The 16,948-nt window shown below is 42.4% G+C and overlaps 1 protein-coding gene across 8 annotated transcripts in view; it reads right to left on the reverse strand.

The window, feature by feature from the left end:
• Positions 1 to 16,948, reverse strand: part of PTPRM (protein tyrosine phosphatase receptor type M) — a 698,330-nt gene that overhangs the window by 55,102 nt on the left and 626,280 nt on the right. For all 8 annotated transcript variants that reach the window (XM_026661212.1, XM_026661206.1, XM_026661202.1 and 5 more), the window contains one exon: positions 14,472 to 14,508. In XM_026661212.1, coding sequence (XP_026516997.1) covers positions 14,472 to 14,508 — 37 coding nt within the window. The remainder of the gene's footprint in view (positions 1 to 14,471; positions 14,509 to 16,948) is intronic.

A 16,948-nucleotide genomic window follows, 5' to 3' on the forward strand; every position in this document is an offset into this window, starting at 1 on the left:
GGCCAGCACATCCCTCGGCCTGCGCTGCTTCCTGCAGCCCCCATTGGCCTGGAGCGGCGAACCGCGGCCAGTGGGAGCCGCGATTGGCCGAACTTGCAGACACGGCAGGTAAACAAACCGGCCCGGCCCGCCAGGGACTTTCCCTGAACAAGCAGCGGACTGGCTTTGAGAACCACTGCACTAGAGAGTAACAGTCCCTTGCACTATTACTAGTGTCTAGCACATATGCATTCGGGGACTCACACTTTGGCCCTCTTTCTTTAAAGGTATATGATCCCCGCTGGTAAATTCAATGTACTCTATAGTGTTGCAAATGAACAGTTCTGATTTCAAGACTCCATAGCAAAAATGAATAGTTCCTTTTGCAAATGCACTGACAAGGAAACAGTGCCTATCAGAAATAGAAAAAGTACAGTCCAAGGTGTCTTGACAATTTAGTATGAAACCAACAAAAATAATTAGTGGAGCAACAAAATACCAGATTCAAAGTTGTATAATTAAAAATTCAGGAAAGTGTCTTTCCCTGATGCAATCTTAAAATGGAACATTCCAACTGCTAATAGAATAATGTAAGGATAGTTCCACAGCATGAGGCTCCATTTGTATGCAAAACTACAGAATTACTAATGTTCTGCCAATCCATGATCTGATTGGATAATTATCCCATAAGTACTTTCTACATTTTCTCTGAACCATGGTGCAATTTTATATAGCAACTGGGATCATAGTAAAACACCTTTTCAGAAAATATGTCAAAAGCTGTGATTTAAAATAATAAGAGGAGTCCCAGAAGAGGGAAAGAGGGGTCTGGGAGGTGGGATAGACTGAAACTCGATGGCATAGCCAGTGGAAATAACGTTTAAACCCATTTGTCTGAAGTTAAGATCTGTCATGAAAGGAAATGGGTTATGTGATGGCTGAATGATGGGAAAGTTGCTACCAAAAGAACTGGTTGAAAGCTCATGGGCCATCTGACAAAATGCCTTTCTAAAGGGCTGATGAGTCTGAAGGGAAGATGGTGATGGAGCAGAGAGCTTGCCTTGTTGCAGTCTTCGGTGCTTTCTTGGTGGCTCGTAGGATCATTAGTGGAACAATGGCTGTGGTGGTAGTTAGTATCTCTGTTATTGTAGTCTCGAGAGTTCTCTCCATAAAGATGGGGTATATATACACACCCAATGAGCAGAGGCTGGTGCAAGAATCTTTCAGTGAGTAGAGTGCCTCATCCGTCTTCTCACTGAAGAGGGTATTCCCTTCGAAGGAAGGCTTTGCACTGTTGCTGGTATCTCTTTAGGGACCCCAGATGTCTGTAACCAGGAGCTTCCATACATTGGAGATTGAGGTCAGAATCTGAGACCCAATGGTAAGTGTCCAATGTGCCCCAGTGTGATCATGCAGGGTTGCAAGCATAGGTAGGTGGACCATATGATGGGTAACAGTGCTCCCTCAGTGAAGAATATGGGTCCTGGGTATGGGAGGGTCTCCATGAAGCCATGGAAGTCCTGTCAGGGCTAGGTTGTTGTGGTGAGGCCCTTGTTGGAACAGGTCCATCTCTTGATTCTCCTCCAGGAGCTGTTCTCACTCAAGTGGTGAGGTTGTTAGCATCACCTGTGTGAGGGTGGCACCACTGGAGTTGGGCTAGGACTTTCAAAGAGCTCACAAGAGTTTACTAAGGAAACTTAGAAGTCCCCAAGGGTGAAATTCCCCTCTGTGCTGAGGCCCAGCACAAGGCCTCTGCACCTCTTAAGTCCCACATAAGTCCTCAAATAGGGCTGACGCCATCTGGTATAGTAATTCATATGGTCTTGTCCAACTGTACTTACACAGGATGTGGCAGAATTTGGCCTTAAGTAATGACTAAGAGCTAAAGTGCTACCTATTAATTGCTGAATTTGTGGAAGGCACACTTGGCTATTAATTATTTTTTGTTTCCAATACCATCCACAGTGTGGCTGTGCTGAATAAACAGGAAAAAAGACACAGTCTCTGCCTCAGAGAGCTTTACACTAGAGAAATATCTCTTCAGACCTCCCTTCCCCTGCAAAAATAAGTGCTTAGAAAACATACTCCCTTCTTCATGGATTCTATTTCTTTTCTAATAGGTACTAGTTTGTGCTTTGTGAGTTAGGATTTGACCAGAACAGCATGACAAACCATAATCAAACAGATTTTCTCCAGATTCATTTACTTCTAGTTTGAAACTAGTGTGACAAAGTTCCTCCTCTATCTTGGTGGGTCCTGCGCTTATTGGCGGATTTTTTTTGCCTCAGAGATTCACCATGTGGGTTGGGGAACAGCCCAGAGACCTTCCCCTCTGGAAGAACCCACAGTCCAGGTCAATTGGGAGGTTTGGGGGGAACCCGGGCCTGCCCTCTACTCCAGGTTCCAGCCCAGGGCCCTGTGGACTGCAGCTGTCTATAGTGCCTCCTGTAACAGCTGCATGACAGCTACAACTCCCTGGGCTACTTCCCCATGGCCTCCTCCAAACACCTTCCTTATTCTCACCACAGGACCTTCCTCCTGGTGTCTGATAATGCTTGTGCTCCTCAGTCCTCCAGCAGCACACCCTCTCAGCTCCTTGCGCCTCTTGCTCCCAGCTCCTCACACTCGCACCACAAACTGAAGTGAGCTCCTTTTAAAACCCAGGTGCCCTGATTAGCCTGCCTTAATTGATTCTAGCAGCTTCTTCTTAATTGGCTCCAGGTGTTCTAATTAGCCTGCCTGCCTTAACTGGTTCTAGCAGGTTCCTGATTAGTCTAGTGCAGCCCCTGCTCTGGTCACTCGGGGAACAGAAAACTACTCATCCAGTGACCAGTATATTTGCCCTCTACCAGACTCCTGTATCCCACTGGTCTGGGTCTGTCACACTAGGTATTAAAATATGTTCTATCACAGATCAAACTCTCTCATAACTTTAACTTTATTTAGTCCCCAGTTTCTGTTTTGACATTTAAAAATGATTTGCTGCTCCTATTTTATAATGTTAAAAAAAAGTAATATCATAATTCCACAGCAGTTGATCTGATTCAGATGAGTTAACTAGGATTTATACTTTAACTACTAATTTTAAGCTGAATTTTTCATGATTTGCACACCCTATATAGACTGTTAATAAGAAACAGATTTTACTAAATCTTCTTAACATGGCGTTTCAAGAAAACTCTGAACGCAATTTTAATATCTAACATAAATGCCCTGAACTGTGCAGCAAGACATTGTCTGGTGTACCCTCTTCGAAAACAACTCCTTCTGACCAGGGGCGGCTCTTACGTTTTTTGCCGCCCCAAGCACGGCAGTCAGGCAGCCTTCGGTGGCATGCCTGCGGGCGGTTCGCGGTGACGCGGATACGGCGGCATTTCTGCGGGTGATCTGCCAGTCCCACGGCTTCGGCGTACCCGCCGCCGAATTGCTGCCGAAGCCACGGGACTGGCGGAGCTCCCGCAGGCATGCCGCCGAAGGCTGCCTGACTGCCGCCCTCACAGCGACCGGCAGGCCGCCCCCCGTGGCTTGCCGCCCCAGGCATGCGCTTGCTGCGCTGGTGCCTGGAGCCGCCCCTGCTTCTGACCAGCCCAAGATTACACACCAGCCAAGCACTGTGGAGAGTACTTTGCTGATTATCAAGCAGGAGCCAAGCCCTACATACTACTACCCAGCTAGCCAGAACCCTTTGTTGTCTAATTGACTTTGGTAACTAGACACAGGGTTAAATTTCCAAGAGTGCCTAAGTAATTTAGGAGCCTAAGGCCCATTGACTTTCAATGAGACTAAGGCTCCCCAACTGCAATTCATTTGGATAAGGGGCATGGCCCGGGCCAGTGCACTAGCTCCTTCTGTGTCTATACAGGGATTCTGTACTAGAGCTTACGCAGAATCTAAATCCTCTGCCTCTCCTCCAACTCCATGGGTACTTGGAAGGACTTAGCCCATAATGTGCCTTCTACAATGTACTGAAGCTATGAGCTGTGGCACCAGTGGTTCATGGAATGTGTGCATCTGTCTTCACTTCACCCTGGAATGGGTCTTTAGCAGAACTAAATAGCTACTCTGAATTCCCTGGCAGTTTAGACTAGAAGTGACTGAATAACATCTCCTGAAAAATTTATACAACAAATTTCACAATCCTTAAACAAAAATATTTACCCAATTCACAAAACTGGGTGTATATATATATTAATAAAGCATAGATTAATTTTTCCCTATATTTTGCCTACCTCTAGTTTACAAACGGATGCAGGAATATCACAAATTTCTCTTCACTAATTATTTGTGTGTGTTTGTATTGCAGTAGTGTCTAGAAGCTCCAGTTAAGAGACTGGGACTCTGTTGTGCTAGAAACTGTATACACATTAAAATAAAAAGAGTGTTCCTGTCCCCCAGAGTTTACAATCTAAGCACATGATAAGAGGCAACAGAATGGAGGACAGGGTTGGAGTGAACAAACTAGGTTTGGTATAATGTGTAGCAGTCACAACATGCCAACTCCCTAGCCATTTATGGCAATATCAGCTATCCCTGGCCCACATTAATATTTCCATCCAGTTCACACAAAAGACATAGCTGCACTTAGATATATTATTAAATCCAAGGCCAGCCTTTGCTTGTGCACTTTTGGCAGGTGCTATTTAAGACAATACCAGCTCTATTTGTTCTGTATCAACAAAATAAAATGGAAATGTCATATGATTTTCCAAATAACAAACTGCTGTTCTCTGTAATATCTTTTGACTACTCAGAAACATTATACTGTGGGAACATAGCGAAAGCCAACAATATCAGTGGTCTAGCTAATCCAGAGATGCTGTTTCTGACAGTGGGCAATGCTGCATGCAGGTGAAGGCATAAAATCTTTGTACATAATACACCTGGCCAGTTGTGCTGAATTAGACCACGAAAGGAAGTTTCCGGCTTCTGACCTTAGCTGGCGATTGATTTAAGCCTTTGCAAATTTATCCTGGCTAGTATAACTGCAGAATCTTTACTGATTCATATAATAAATGTTCAGTCCTTTTTGGACTCTTACTAATCTATTTGTCTCAATTATAATAATTCACAGAAGAAAAAGTATTGTCTTCTGCCTAATTACTGATCATCCACATATTCCAAATGGTCAAGTCTCAACTAGAAGATTCTGAAAGACAAGGAATTTATTTTGTAAAGAAGATGTTGCACAGAACAAGTATCTAGCTTGAGAGTATGAAGTAAATGATTTGTTGGATTGGGGAATTAGTACCATCATGTAATGGAGACTCATCGATATTAACAATGGATGTTAGCTTTAAGGTCATTTTGTCCCCCCAACAGTGAGGGGTTCGTTGGGGAATGGACAATACAACTTATTCTAAGAGTTTTCTTTTCTTTTGTTCTTTTTTGTTTTAACTTATTCAGCTGGTCGAATCAAGCATAAGCATTAGGGGATAATTATATAATTACTTTTCTTTAACTCACAATATGATTTCATTCTGGCTATTTGTTTCTTATATTTTTTCCAAAAGAACACACTGTGAATGAATGTAGTCAAAATCTGTGTGTTATGTGTTCAGGTGGCATGTTTCTTAAACTTGTGCTGGGAGTTTAAATAAGGGGAACCATTCTAATTATGTAGCCTGGATAGTATTATCTTATACAGAAAATACTAAATGAGCATACCTGCCCAGGAATGAGACTTAGTAGCTGCAGAGGGAAGCTCTACAAAGCCTTCATCTCAACATGCAACTGCACAGAAGACATAATGCAGATGCATCAAGAAATACAACGTTAATCCAATCAGCCTATACAAAAGCAGCGTTTTGATGTCACCCAAAGTACTATATCTGCCGGTGGTTATCACAACTTGGGAAGAATGTAATTGCCATGGAAAGTTGCAGAATTAAAAAAAAAAAAAGATGACAGGTTTCAAAGGCTTGGATGCAGGTTTAGAAAAATTGTTGTATTTGTTGTTGGAAAAGGAAATACATTTTGTTTCTGAACTCAATGAACTGTTGTTTTTCAGGAAATGAGGTGACCAAAGGCCTCCTCACATCAAGTGCCAGGCTTCCTCTAGACTGCTGAAGCCTGGCTGGAAACTAGGATTCAGAGAGGTCCTAGAGAACACAGTGGGGAAGCAGAAGTTTTGAGTTTATGATTTCTGCACAAGCTGTCTTTCTCTACTCCTTTCTATGCCCTAACACATAATGACTGACAGGCACATTAGTAGTACTGCACCAAGAGTTTTCCGTCCCTTCCTTCATCAATCCCAAAATAGGGCAGCATTCTTCAGCCAGGAGGGGAACCAAATAATCAGACAATTGTTTTTCAAGAAACACACTCAGATGGACACATCTAGAGTAATACAAATTCCTAAAATCCACACTGTACAGTTCTTTCCTGGACAAAACTTTCAGCCAAAAAGAGATACTTCAGGACATGCGTTAGTCCACTAGGGATTTGAGAGGCTTCTGAACCAAGAAGCACAGTCTGCCAAGGATTTTGTTTTTTAAAGTTTATTTGGGCCTTGGCTCATAAGACCAACATGCTCACTATCTAGATTTTCAGAAAGTCATAAAAGTAAATTATCTGCCTGCAAAAACTGGCTTATAGTCTCATTTTAAAATATTTTACTTCTCACAAAAATATTTTTCTAGTTTCTGTAAGAGTGAATTTTTTTCCAGAGCCTTGAATCATCTCCCTTTGTGTAAATGATATGACAAAACAGTCTCATTGCTTTCAGCTGAAAAGCTGCTTCCTCCAAGTCAACAGAGTTAGATCTTGTATATTTCTCTACACAATTCTGGCATGGAGTAAGTTCATATGTAAGAATCTTTCTTCAATATTCTAGGTTGCCTTCACAACAGAGAAATAAAGCCAACATGATGTTGAATCAGGGATCTATAAATATTGCCAGGATATATGCACTCCTCCAATTTCTGATTGTTCTTCACAGGAGGGTCTGCTTTTGTTTTCACTAACTGTACTGCATCAATATCACATGAGCCAAACACCAGCAATCAAATAAAAGAAACAGCATGTCTGAGACCAGGAAACTCATTCCTCACAAATATATAATTAATTATTGATATTTAGCACTTTTGTAGCCTGTTCACATCTTTAAAAAGCTTTTTAAGTTTTCACAATATCTCTAAAAGGTGATCATAGAAGTATTATTATCCATATTTTACATGGGTTCTTGAAGCCTTTTGGGCCCATATGCTTGGGGGTGCTGAAGTTTGTGCATCTACCTAGGGATGGATTCCTTGGCTACTTTCCTCCCATGCTAATAATCCATCCTGACCACACATACTGAGCTGAAGAAAGGCACTGCTGGTTTCTATATGCTGGTAGGTCTAACCGTCAGCCTGGCGCAAACAATCGACCATGCCCAGTTCTGTTTGTAGCCTTTATCTCAGGGCTCTGTTTATTTTTCAACACATAAACAAAAAGAAATGTAGAACAATAATAAAAAGCAACAGTCCTGTTCTCAACTGAGTTTGAGGGGCCCTTTGGCGTCCAGTAGCTGAATGACCTTGGACCCAGCTAGGGTTGCCAACTCTGACTGAAGCTATTCTGGGATTTTCTCCCCAACACGACGTAATGTCATTTTCTTAAAATAACCTATTAAAATTTCCTGGATTGCTTTCAATGACCACCGGGAGATCAATGCCAATTCCGGGAGACTCTAGGCCAATCCTGGAGGGTTGGCAACCCTATTCCCAGCCAAGGAGGGTCCACAGGGCCTGGCTTTCCTCTTATAGCCTTCTGTTGCAGCCACAGGAAGGTGCCCTTCCCGTACTCTCCTACGAGGCTCCCTTGTGGGGCTGGGGTCCTCATTTATATCTCTCAGCTGGGAATCATCAGACTCAATCAATCACTATGCTGTTCAGCAGGGTCAGCTGGTTCACAGAACCTGCCTGCTGGTCTTCTCTCCAGAACAGGGCTGGCTGCTCCCTGACTCTTAAAGGGGCAGATCACCCTGTCACAGTCTCCTCATGGTTTGTCAGAGGTTTAAGATTTAGGGCTTTCTGCAACTAAGAGGGAGAAGGGGGGAAACATTTGATCCTCTAGCATGTGTACAAAGCCACCACACTAGATTATTAGCACAAGGACTAGACTAATCAGGAAACCATTAAAATACCAACAGCTCTCACACAGTTATTACTGTTATCTCTGATTTTAAAGTATAGAATGGGAAAAACTCTGCTACTCTCAGATACCACTGTGTGGTAACTGTTGATAAATGCTGACTTGTTAATGGCTGCCACTGTTTACAATACACAGTAGGAATTTCCCCTTTTCAGTGATATAAAGCTCCCATCATAACTCACAAACTAAAAAGTCCACCTCAGCAGTAGACAGTGTTCCACCCCACATCCAGGACCTAGTTTATAGAGGTCAAGAACTAGTATACTGTACTGGCAACAGTAGAGAGCAACAGACCCGAATGCTGAGGAGGAAAAGCCACCCGCCACCAGTGCTGGGAGGCTCAAAGCCACAACACCTAAGAGGAAGAGATCAGGGCTGCCCAGAGGATTCTGGGGCAAGGCAATTTCGGGGACCCCTTCCATAAAAAAAAGTTGCAATACTACAGAATACTATATTCTCGTGGGGGCCCCTGCAGGGCCCAGGGCCTGGGGCAAATTGCCCCACTCCCCCCCCCGGAAGAGCTATACAGTGGTGGAGTGCGCAGTGATCAGAGGGTCGGACTGCAGGCGGAAGGCTGCCTCCATGAGGATAATTCTGAGCCTCTGCTCGCGATCCTTAAGAGTCCTCGGACAAAACCCCTTACAAATGCGGCACTTGTCCTTTTGGTGACTCTTGCCAAGGCACTTTAAACAAGAAGCGTGTGGGTCACTTTTTGGCATCAATTTACCGCAGACTTCACAAGCGTTGAACTCCGGCGACTGAGGCATGCCCCGGTGTTGGGGAACGAAATGTGGGGGGCACCCCCATAATGGAAACTTAGAGAAATGACTTCTAACAGTACTACTACTACTAACTAAGAAACAAAGAAAACTAACTATATACAAATCACAGTGGGACACTGCTAAAGGCGCTTGCAGAAGCAAGAGCGAGAGAAGTTCCAGCTGGCCATCACCAGCGGTAAGAAGGAACTGGGGCGGGGGTTGGGTCGGCTGGGCCCTATACTGGGCTTCATGAAGGCGCGACTCCAGGAGGCGCCGAGGCCGACCCTACAGATTCTGCTAGGGGGAAAATCTTCCGGCTGTCGTGCATGAGGCACGCATGCACCTGATTGGAATTGACATGAATAAGCACTCGAAGAAGAACTATACTAACATGAATTTGGCATTCAGAATGTAATACTAGTGCTTTAGCTGAAGAAACATTATAAAACCTTTGCTAGAGACTTGTTAGAAACAGCTGTGTTAATACTAAGTTTATTATATGAACTTCACAGGACAGAAAATAATTAAATACAAAATAGAAGGAATCAATAGTAATTTTCCCCCTGCATATCAGGGTCAGATATGGTCCATTGGCAATATGAAAACTGAGTAGTATGGGAGTGACCAAATACTGTATAAAAATTTATGCCTTATGCTCATATTAAAAGAATTTAGTGAAAATTCATTGAATATCTATCTATCTCCTGGAAACAGAGCTAGATTCTAGTAAATTGTACAGTTCAAACATCCTGCTGTGAATGAACTTTACAGAATTAAATCCATATTAAAAAAAGGGAGGAAAAAAGCAAGCAGTGATTTTTAAGTTGCACCTGCTTGTTAGCCCTACATGACCCACTGTGTTGAGTTGTGACAAAGGATTCTTTATTATCAAGGTGACCCACGTGCATTATTTATCTGTTGGTACCAACTACGCAGACCACAAAATGTCTTCATTAATGGCAAGTTCAGCCCATCAGTCCCGTTATGGTTATGGCATTAAGAGAAAAAAAAAAAAAAGAGAGAGAGAGAGAGAGATGCTGATTTTCTAATCCAAATTGCAGGTTTTGAATTTATTACACTTGAAGTGCAGTAAGAAGTTCCCTTGATTGGATATTAACGAAAACACACTTCATTTGCTAGCTCTTATAAAAATGCATCTGCCTCCTAATCAACTGAATAGCAGCATTGGTGTATGCATTTCCAGGATGGAAGATAAGGGTATATAAACCAAACTCTGGTTAACATGGAAGATGGTCTACAGCAGGGGTAGGCAACCTATGGCACGCCTGCTGAAGGCGGCACGTGAGCTGATTTTCAGTGGCACTCACACTGCCCGGGTCCTGGCCACCGGTCCGGGGGACTCTGCTTTTTAATTTAAATTTTAAATGAAGCTTCTTAAACATTTTTAAAACCTTATTTACTTTACATACAACAATAGTTTAGTTATATATTATAGACTTATAGAAAGAGACCTTCTAAAAACGTTAAAATGTATTACTGGCACGCGAAACCTTAAATTAGAGTGAATAAATGAAGACTCGGCACACCACTTCTGAAAGGTTGCGGACCCCTGGTCTACAGGGGTGTTAACAGGCCACTTCACCCTGAATGGTCCCTTGGAATATGTGCTAACTACTTATGCTAAACTATCTGTTCAACCTTGTATTTAGCTGTGACACTAAGTACCTTTCCCATACCTGAAGAGCAGCTCTGTGTAGCTCGAAAGCTTGTCCCTCTCACCAACAGAAGTTGGCCCAATAAAAGATCCTCACCCACATTGTCTCATGGAAGATGGTAACACTCTAATAAACAGGTGATTATGGAACTCCAAGCTCTGTTAAAACCAGATTGGTAGCCTATTATGAACTGATTAAATTTTCCACTTTTTAGCTCCATACAATTATATTTGCTCATTAACACTTGGTATGTTTAATGCAGCTGAAGAAAAATACTAGGACAATTAAGTATCAATCATACTAACTCCATAGAGACATGGAACTGACTTTTTTTAATGATATCTTCCTGTAAAAGATAATGTAGTGTAGAGGGAGGTTGGCTTCCTAAGATTGCTGTAAAGTATCTTCGCAGAACTAAACATGCAGTTCAAAATGTTTTATCACATCCACGTGTTTGTACTTTTCTATAAGAAAAACCGTTCCAAGACCAGCATATAAACACCTCTGGCTATGTCTGAAAGCTATGCTCAGTGACAGGTTTACAACTGAAAATGACAAAGAGAAACAGAAAATTTAACGTATGGAGCAAATGCCTTTTCCCCTATATATGATTTCTTTTAAGGATTATAATTAATCCAGTGTAAAAGCTGGGTTTCAGCATGTTTGCCAACACTGTTAAAAATCAAGACCACACCTTCCGTTGAATTATTTTAAGAGGAGAAAATATCACACTAGGGATTTGAGGTTTTGGCTTGAAGTTAGGATGCTGGAGAACTGGTCCAAATTCATGCGAGAAACAGATTTTAGAGGCTCTCGTCCATAAAAAAAAACCCCAATCAGATCCAAATGCAAAACCAATTTGAACTTGTATCAGGTTGGTCTCTATTCTCTTTTTTCCCTTGGTAAGATTTTTTTTACATTAATTTTATTTATTTGTATTGCAGCAGCGCCTACGAGCCCCAATCACAGACCAGGACCCCAGTGTGCTAGGCATTGCACATTCACAAAAAGCAAAAAGACAGTCCCTGCCCCAAAGAGATTGCAACCTAAATAGTAATTTCTTCTTTAAATTTTGAAAGACTTGTTTTCGCTGTCTTTGTTCTTTCTCCTCACTCTCTAACTATTTCTCTTTACCACTATATTGGGTGGGATTTGGGGGTGGAAGAGCACTTATAGCTAGTCCATATTCAAGTTACCACAATTTTCTTTAATAAATTGTATAGTTTTCCCCCCCACATTCTTGTGTCTGATTCTCTGCTTTGAAAGCCCATTGAGTAAAGGTCTCAAGTTTAGTATCTGTTATTCAAGAACTGCAATGACTGGTAAAACAGCATTTAAAATTGCTTCAGAGAATGACTCAGTATCAGAATGGTTTGTAATGAAGTCCCAGGAAGGCCCTCCAGTTGCTCCCTTGCCGAAAGCAACTATACTCTGGACTGCACATAAAATGCCAACCATAGTTGCTACTGTTTTCATTTTTAGGAGACAATAACTAACAGTAGCATAAATTAAAGGACAAACAGAACAATTATACTCTCCTGCAGAGCGGTATAAAAAACTAGCCATAGCAACCAACAACAGAAAATATTCTTGTTTCCCTTCCCCGGTCCACCAGTAGGGAGGTTAGGGGCTATGGGTCACTGTGGTTGGGTGGCTGCACTGGCAAGTTTAAATGACTTCCCCTGGTTCCCTAAGATCAGTGTCTCTCAAACTGGGGCCGCCGCTTGTGTAGGGAAAGCCCCGGTTTGTTTACCTGCCCCGTCCGCAGGTCCGGCCGATCGCAGCTCCCGCTGGCCGCGGTTTGCTGCTCCAGGCCAATGGGAGCTGCTGGAAGCAGTGCGGTGCTGGTCGCCGCTTCCAGCAGCTCCCATTGGCCTGGAGCAGCGAACCGCGGCCAGTGGGAGCCGCGATCAGCTGGACCTGTGGACGAGGCAGGTAAACAAACCGGCCCGGCCCACCAGGGGCTTTCCCTACACAAGCGGCGGCCCCAGTTTGAGAGACACTGCCTAAGATGCTAAGGCCTGTGGCAATCATACTGTTCTGGGTGGAGTCAAGTTGATGTACCCTGTCCCAATGATTTCACACCCTGGAGGCTGCAGTGAAGGAGCAGAACATTTGGAACTAGCGATACCGGGTTTGGGGGTGGGGAGATGGTGGGGAAGAGTTGAAATAGCCTCCCTTTGGTAAGAGCAAGGGCGAGGGGCTGGAGGCCGCAGAGATTGGGCTGCTCAAGTGGCAGTAGCAGTCAAAGGAAGTGCTCTTATTTGAGGTGGCTGGCTATGATCTTCATCTGTCTCAACAGTATGTCATTAAAAAGGTACACATTTCTTTCTAAATCCAATACATGCGAAATGAAACCTTTTTGTCCTAGGTGGTGCTCTGAAAAGAGCATAAACAATGAGGAGTCCTTGTGGCACCTTAGAGACTAACAAATTTATTTGGGCATAAGCTTTTGTGGGCTAGAACCCACTTCATCAGATGCATGGAGTGAAAAATACAGGAGCAGGTATAAATACATGAAAGGATGGGGGTTGCTTTACCAAGTGTGAGGTCAGTCTAATGAGATAAATCAATTAACTGCAGGATACCAAGGGAGGAAAAATAACTTTTGAAGTGGTAAGAGAGTGGTCCATTACAGACAGTTGACAAGAAGGTGTGAGTAACAGTAGGGAGAAATTAGTATTGGGGAAATTAAGTTTAGGTTTTGTAATGACCCAGGATTAGGCCTGAATAAAGACTGGGAGCAGGTTTCAGGGGGTCCGCCAAAATAAGCTAGAGAGCAGGGCCAGCGTTAGACTCACTGGGGCTCGAGGCTGAAGCCAAAGCCCGAGCCCCATCGTCCTGGACTGAAACCGAAGCCCAAGCAACTTAGCTTTGCGGGGCCTCCCGTGGCAGGGGCCCCAGGCAATTGCCCTGCTTGCTACGCCCTAATGCCAGCCCTAGCTTTTAATCTACTGGATATGCAGAAAAAGAGTTGTTGTGGCACAGGTGAGCCGTGGAGTTTTTATAGCATGTTGGGGAGTGGGGGCTCAGAAAGAAAAAGGTTGAGAACCTCTGCTGTAGAAGATTTAAGATGGAGAGACATTCCTTTCAGCTGTGGAAGGGTAATTAAGTTTTCATATGTATTCTATCCAATGCTCTTTCCTGAGCATGGCAGCAGAAACTGTCAAACCATGACAATTAATCAACCATTGCAGACTTAACTTTCTCATTTAACTTTCCAGGTTTGATCTTGGCCAAAAGTGAAATAAGAACTGTGTCAAAATGGGCAAGTCATGTCTATGAATAAAGTTAACAGTTGACAATCTTTTTGTACATTAACAAAAGGAATGGTCAGATTTTAACAAGCAAACATTTAAAGGACAGTCTAAAAAGCCATCTGACTTTCAGAAATCCTATTTTCTTTTCAAAGTATTGCAAGTCTAGTGTGTCTTTAAGTCCTGTATTAAAACTTGCTGGGTAAAATTTTCCAAAGCACCTAATTGATTTAGAAGCCTAAGTTCCATTGACTTTCAATAGGACATAGGGGCCAGATACTAAAAGATATTTAGGCACCTAACTCCGATAGGAGGTTCCTATGTCACTTAGGCACTTTTGAAAATTTTGCCTGTCATCTTTTTCACTACTTACTTGTCCTTTAGCAAGTCCTACTGAGTAACTAAGCCAAAAGTAAGGGTAGATATTGTTTGTTTTTCTACACAAAACTACTGAACCCAAATGTAAAGACAACTCGACACTAAGCTCTTGAAGTTGAAGAGTTTGAATTAAAGCAGCTTGCCATATCTGGGTTCATAGAGTAATTTTGTATTTATTATTTATTGTGGCAAAAATATGTATTACGAATATAAACCATAATTCAAGAATGTTTGTAGTTTTTTGTTCACACAACCAGCAAGAAATACATAAAGTGAGATTAGCTTACCTTGGGTAGCAATGTAGTGATTTGGCCTGTGATAACCCTAAAAAAAGGAAAAAAAGTTTTGAGTCAATTTGCAGTGCAATGCACCATCGTGTGCTGGTATGATTATCATGTCATAGAGACTAGTGTTCATAACCCTACTGAATATCACAACAATAAAAGTTACATATTAGGGGCAAATACTGGCCTTTCCAATGAGAGGCATATTGCGGGGGCACAAGAAGCAACTATGTTGTCTGGACTGGAGGGTCCCTGAGCTATTGGCTTGCACAGTGCCTGTGTAGGGGACAGACTTAGTATGTTCTGGAAGTTCCTTACTGGCTTCTCTGAAAAGGAGCAACATAAACTTAGGCACACTTGGTAGCCTGGACACATCCCCAAGTCCTCGAGCTGTGAAGTGCTGCGGAGTGCAGTGCTAGTCCCCTGCTTAGCAGCTAAGAGAACGCTAGATTTATAGTCAGCATGGATGCTGCGTGTGCACGCTAGGGAGGGAAGAGGTTCTCTGTGCCCTGTAGTCTGTTCACAAATGATTTCTGAACAGAAAAAGGGTAAAAATCTATGAAGAAATGTCTTGGTGTAAATAGTTTGTCCAGCTCTAAATAGGAATTACACTGAAAAGGAATTCTCGGTTTCTTTCTGTGAAGGCAAGAGAAACTTAATCATATGCTGACTGAGCAATCAACACTAACAACTTAGGCATTCTTTATAACAAAGAATATTGGCTCTTGATAGGATGCAAACTAGAAACAACAGAATTTGTATAGTATTTTTGTTTCTGATGCTACAGGAATATTGCCAAGGATTTAACTCGTGTAACAGTACATCATTATAGACAGTTATATCAATATTAATACCAAAAGCTTTAAATAATGGTTAGGTTATGACACCAAGTAACAAAAGGAAGAAATGTAAAGTTATAGCTCATACTCCATATCCGCTTGCCAGTATAGAGTATGTTGGGGTAAGGAGTGAAGTGAGACACAAAGACTGAAGTAATCTGAAGAACCCTGGAGAATAGAAAATGTTACAAGAACTACTGAAGTGGTTCCTTTATATGCCATTCTGAGGCAAACTTTGAGTGCCTAAGGATCGAGACTTATTTGTACGACCGTGGATAGAGTCGGCATTTCTCTCGTTATTTACTAGCTGCGGGGTTGGATTCATTCAGACTACCAACCAAACAGGCACTGGGAGATTTAGTTCAAGGGAATGTCTCACTATACAAACAAAGCTTTTTCTATGCAAATGCCTATGAAGCTGCCATTCCCATTGTAACTCCATTGTTTTGATATGACATCTGTTACAATTTGCCTGCATGAGACAGGCTGCACGTCTGCATCTGTGAAACTAAGGACAGACAAATTGCCATTTACAATCGAATCTTGAATACTTTCTTGCTAACAAACAACCACGGTGTCTCCCTGTTTATGACCACTTTGCCTACTGATTTCTGATGATCCAAAGAAACTTGGATGCTTTGTATGCATCCGAAGAAGTGGGTTGTAGCCCACGAAAGCTTATGCTCTAATAAATTTGTTAGTCTCTAAGGTGCCACAAGTACTCCTGTTCTTTTTGCGGATACAGACTAACACGGCTGCTACTCTGAAACTTTGTATTACAGCTATCTTCCAAGGAATGGGAAGCTTTATGTCCTTACAACCCTCACCGGTAGTGTCTTCTATGCCCACACAGTTGTTCCACTAAATCCATTCTGCTTTTTTTTTTTTTCCCCACGAGCAGGAAGACATGATATGAAGCTAGGGTGACCAGACAGCAAATGTGAAAAATCAGGATGGGGGTGGGGGGTAATAGGAGCCTATATAAGAAAAAGACCCCAAAATCGGGACTGTCCCTATAAAATCGGGACATCTGGTCACCCTATATGAAGCCATTATATCAGGGTCTTGAACAAGCCATTATATCATGGGATCCAAACCCTCCCCCGCCCCCCCCCACATTTTGTGGATGTTCAGATCTGGATCCAAAGCATAATCTGAATTATACATAAGCAACTAAACCCTGAACCTGAAGTCTGAACACCCCTGAACCTTGGGAAAGTTTGAATTGAAATCGCAATCCAACCCCCCAATTTGGGTCCATCTCTACTTTTTATTACACAAATTTCTGTCTACATTTTTATTACTCTTTTAAATGGAAATGTTTCTGTTTTTATCTTTACCTCATGGTTAATGTGTTAGTTTCTGAAACTGTAAAGATTAGGGTAGAAATATAATGCTAATTTGACTGCCTTTGAAACATACTCCTAAATATCATTAGAAGGAGATAACCCAAAGATTGTTATATAAGAATAAGGATTAATTTGGTTGTTCTATACTGTATGAGAAATTTTTTTTACTAAACTCCCTTGTCATACCTGGTGAACATGTGTGAACCGGAGACTGTGACACCTTCATTAAAAGGTGTCACTGGGGAAGAAGAAATCACGGAATGTAGGCTGCTGCCTAAGAATCAGCAGTTCT

The sequence above is a fragment of the Terrapene carolina genome, unplaced genomic scaffold (genome assembly GCF_002925995.2).
Source record: "Terrapene carolina triunguis isolate 2854851 unplaced genomic scaffold, T_m_triunguis-2.0 Scaffold58, whole genome shotgun sequence".
NCBI classification, from domain to species: domain Eukaryota; kingdom Metazoa; phylum Chordata; order Testudines; family Emydidae; genus Terrapene; species Terrapene triunguis.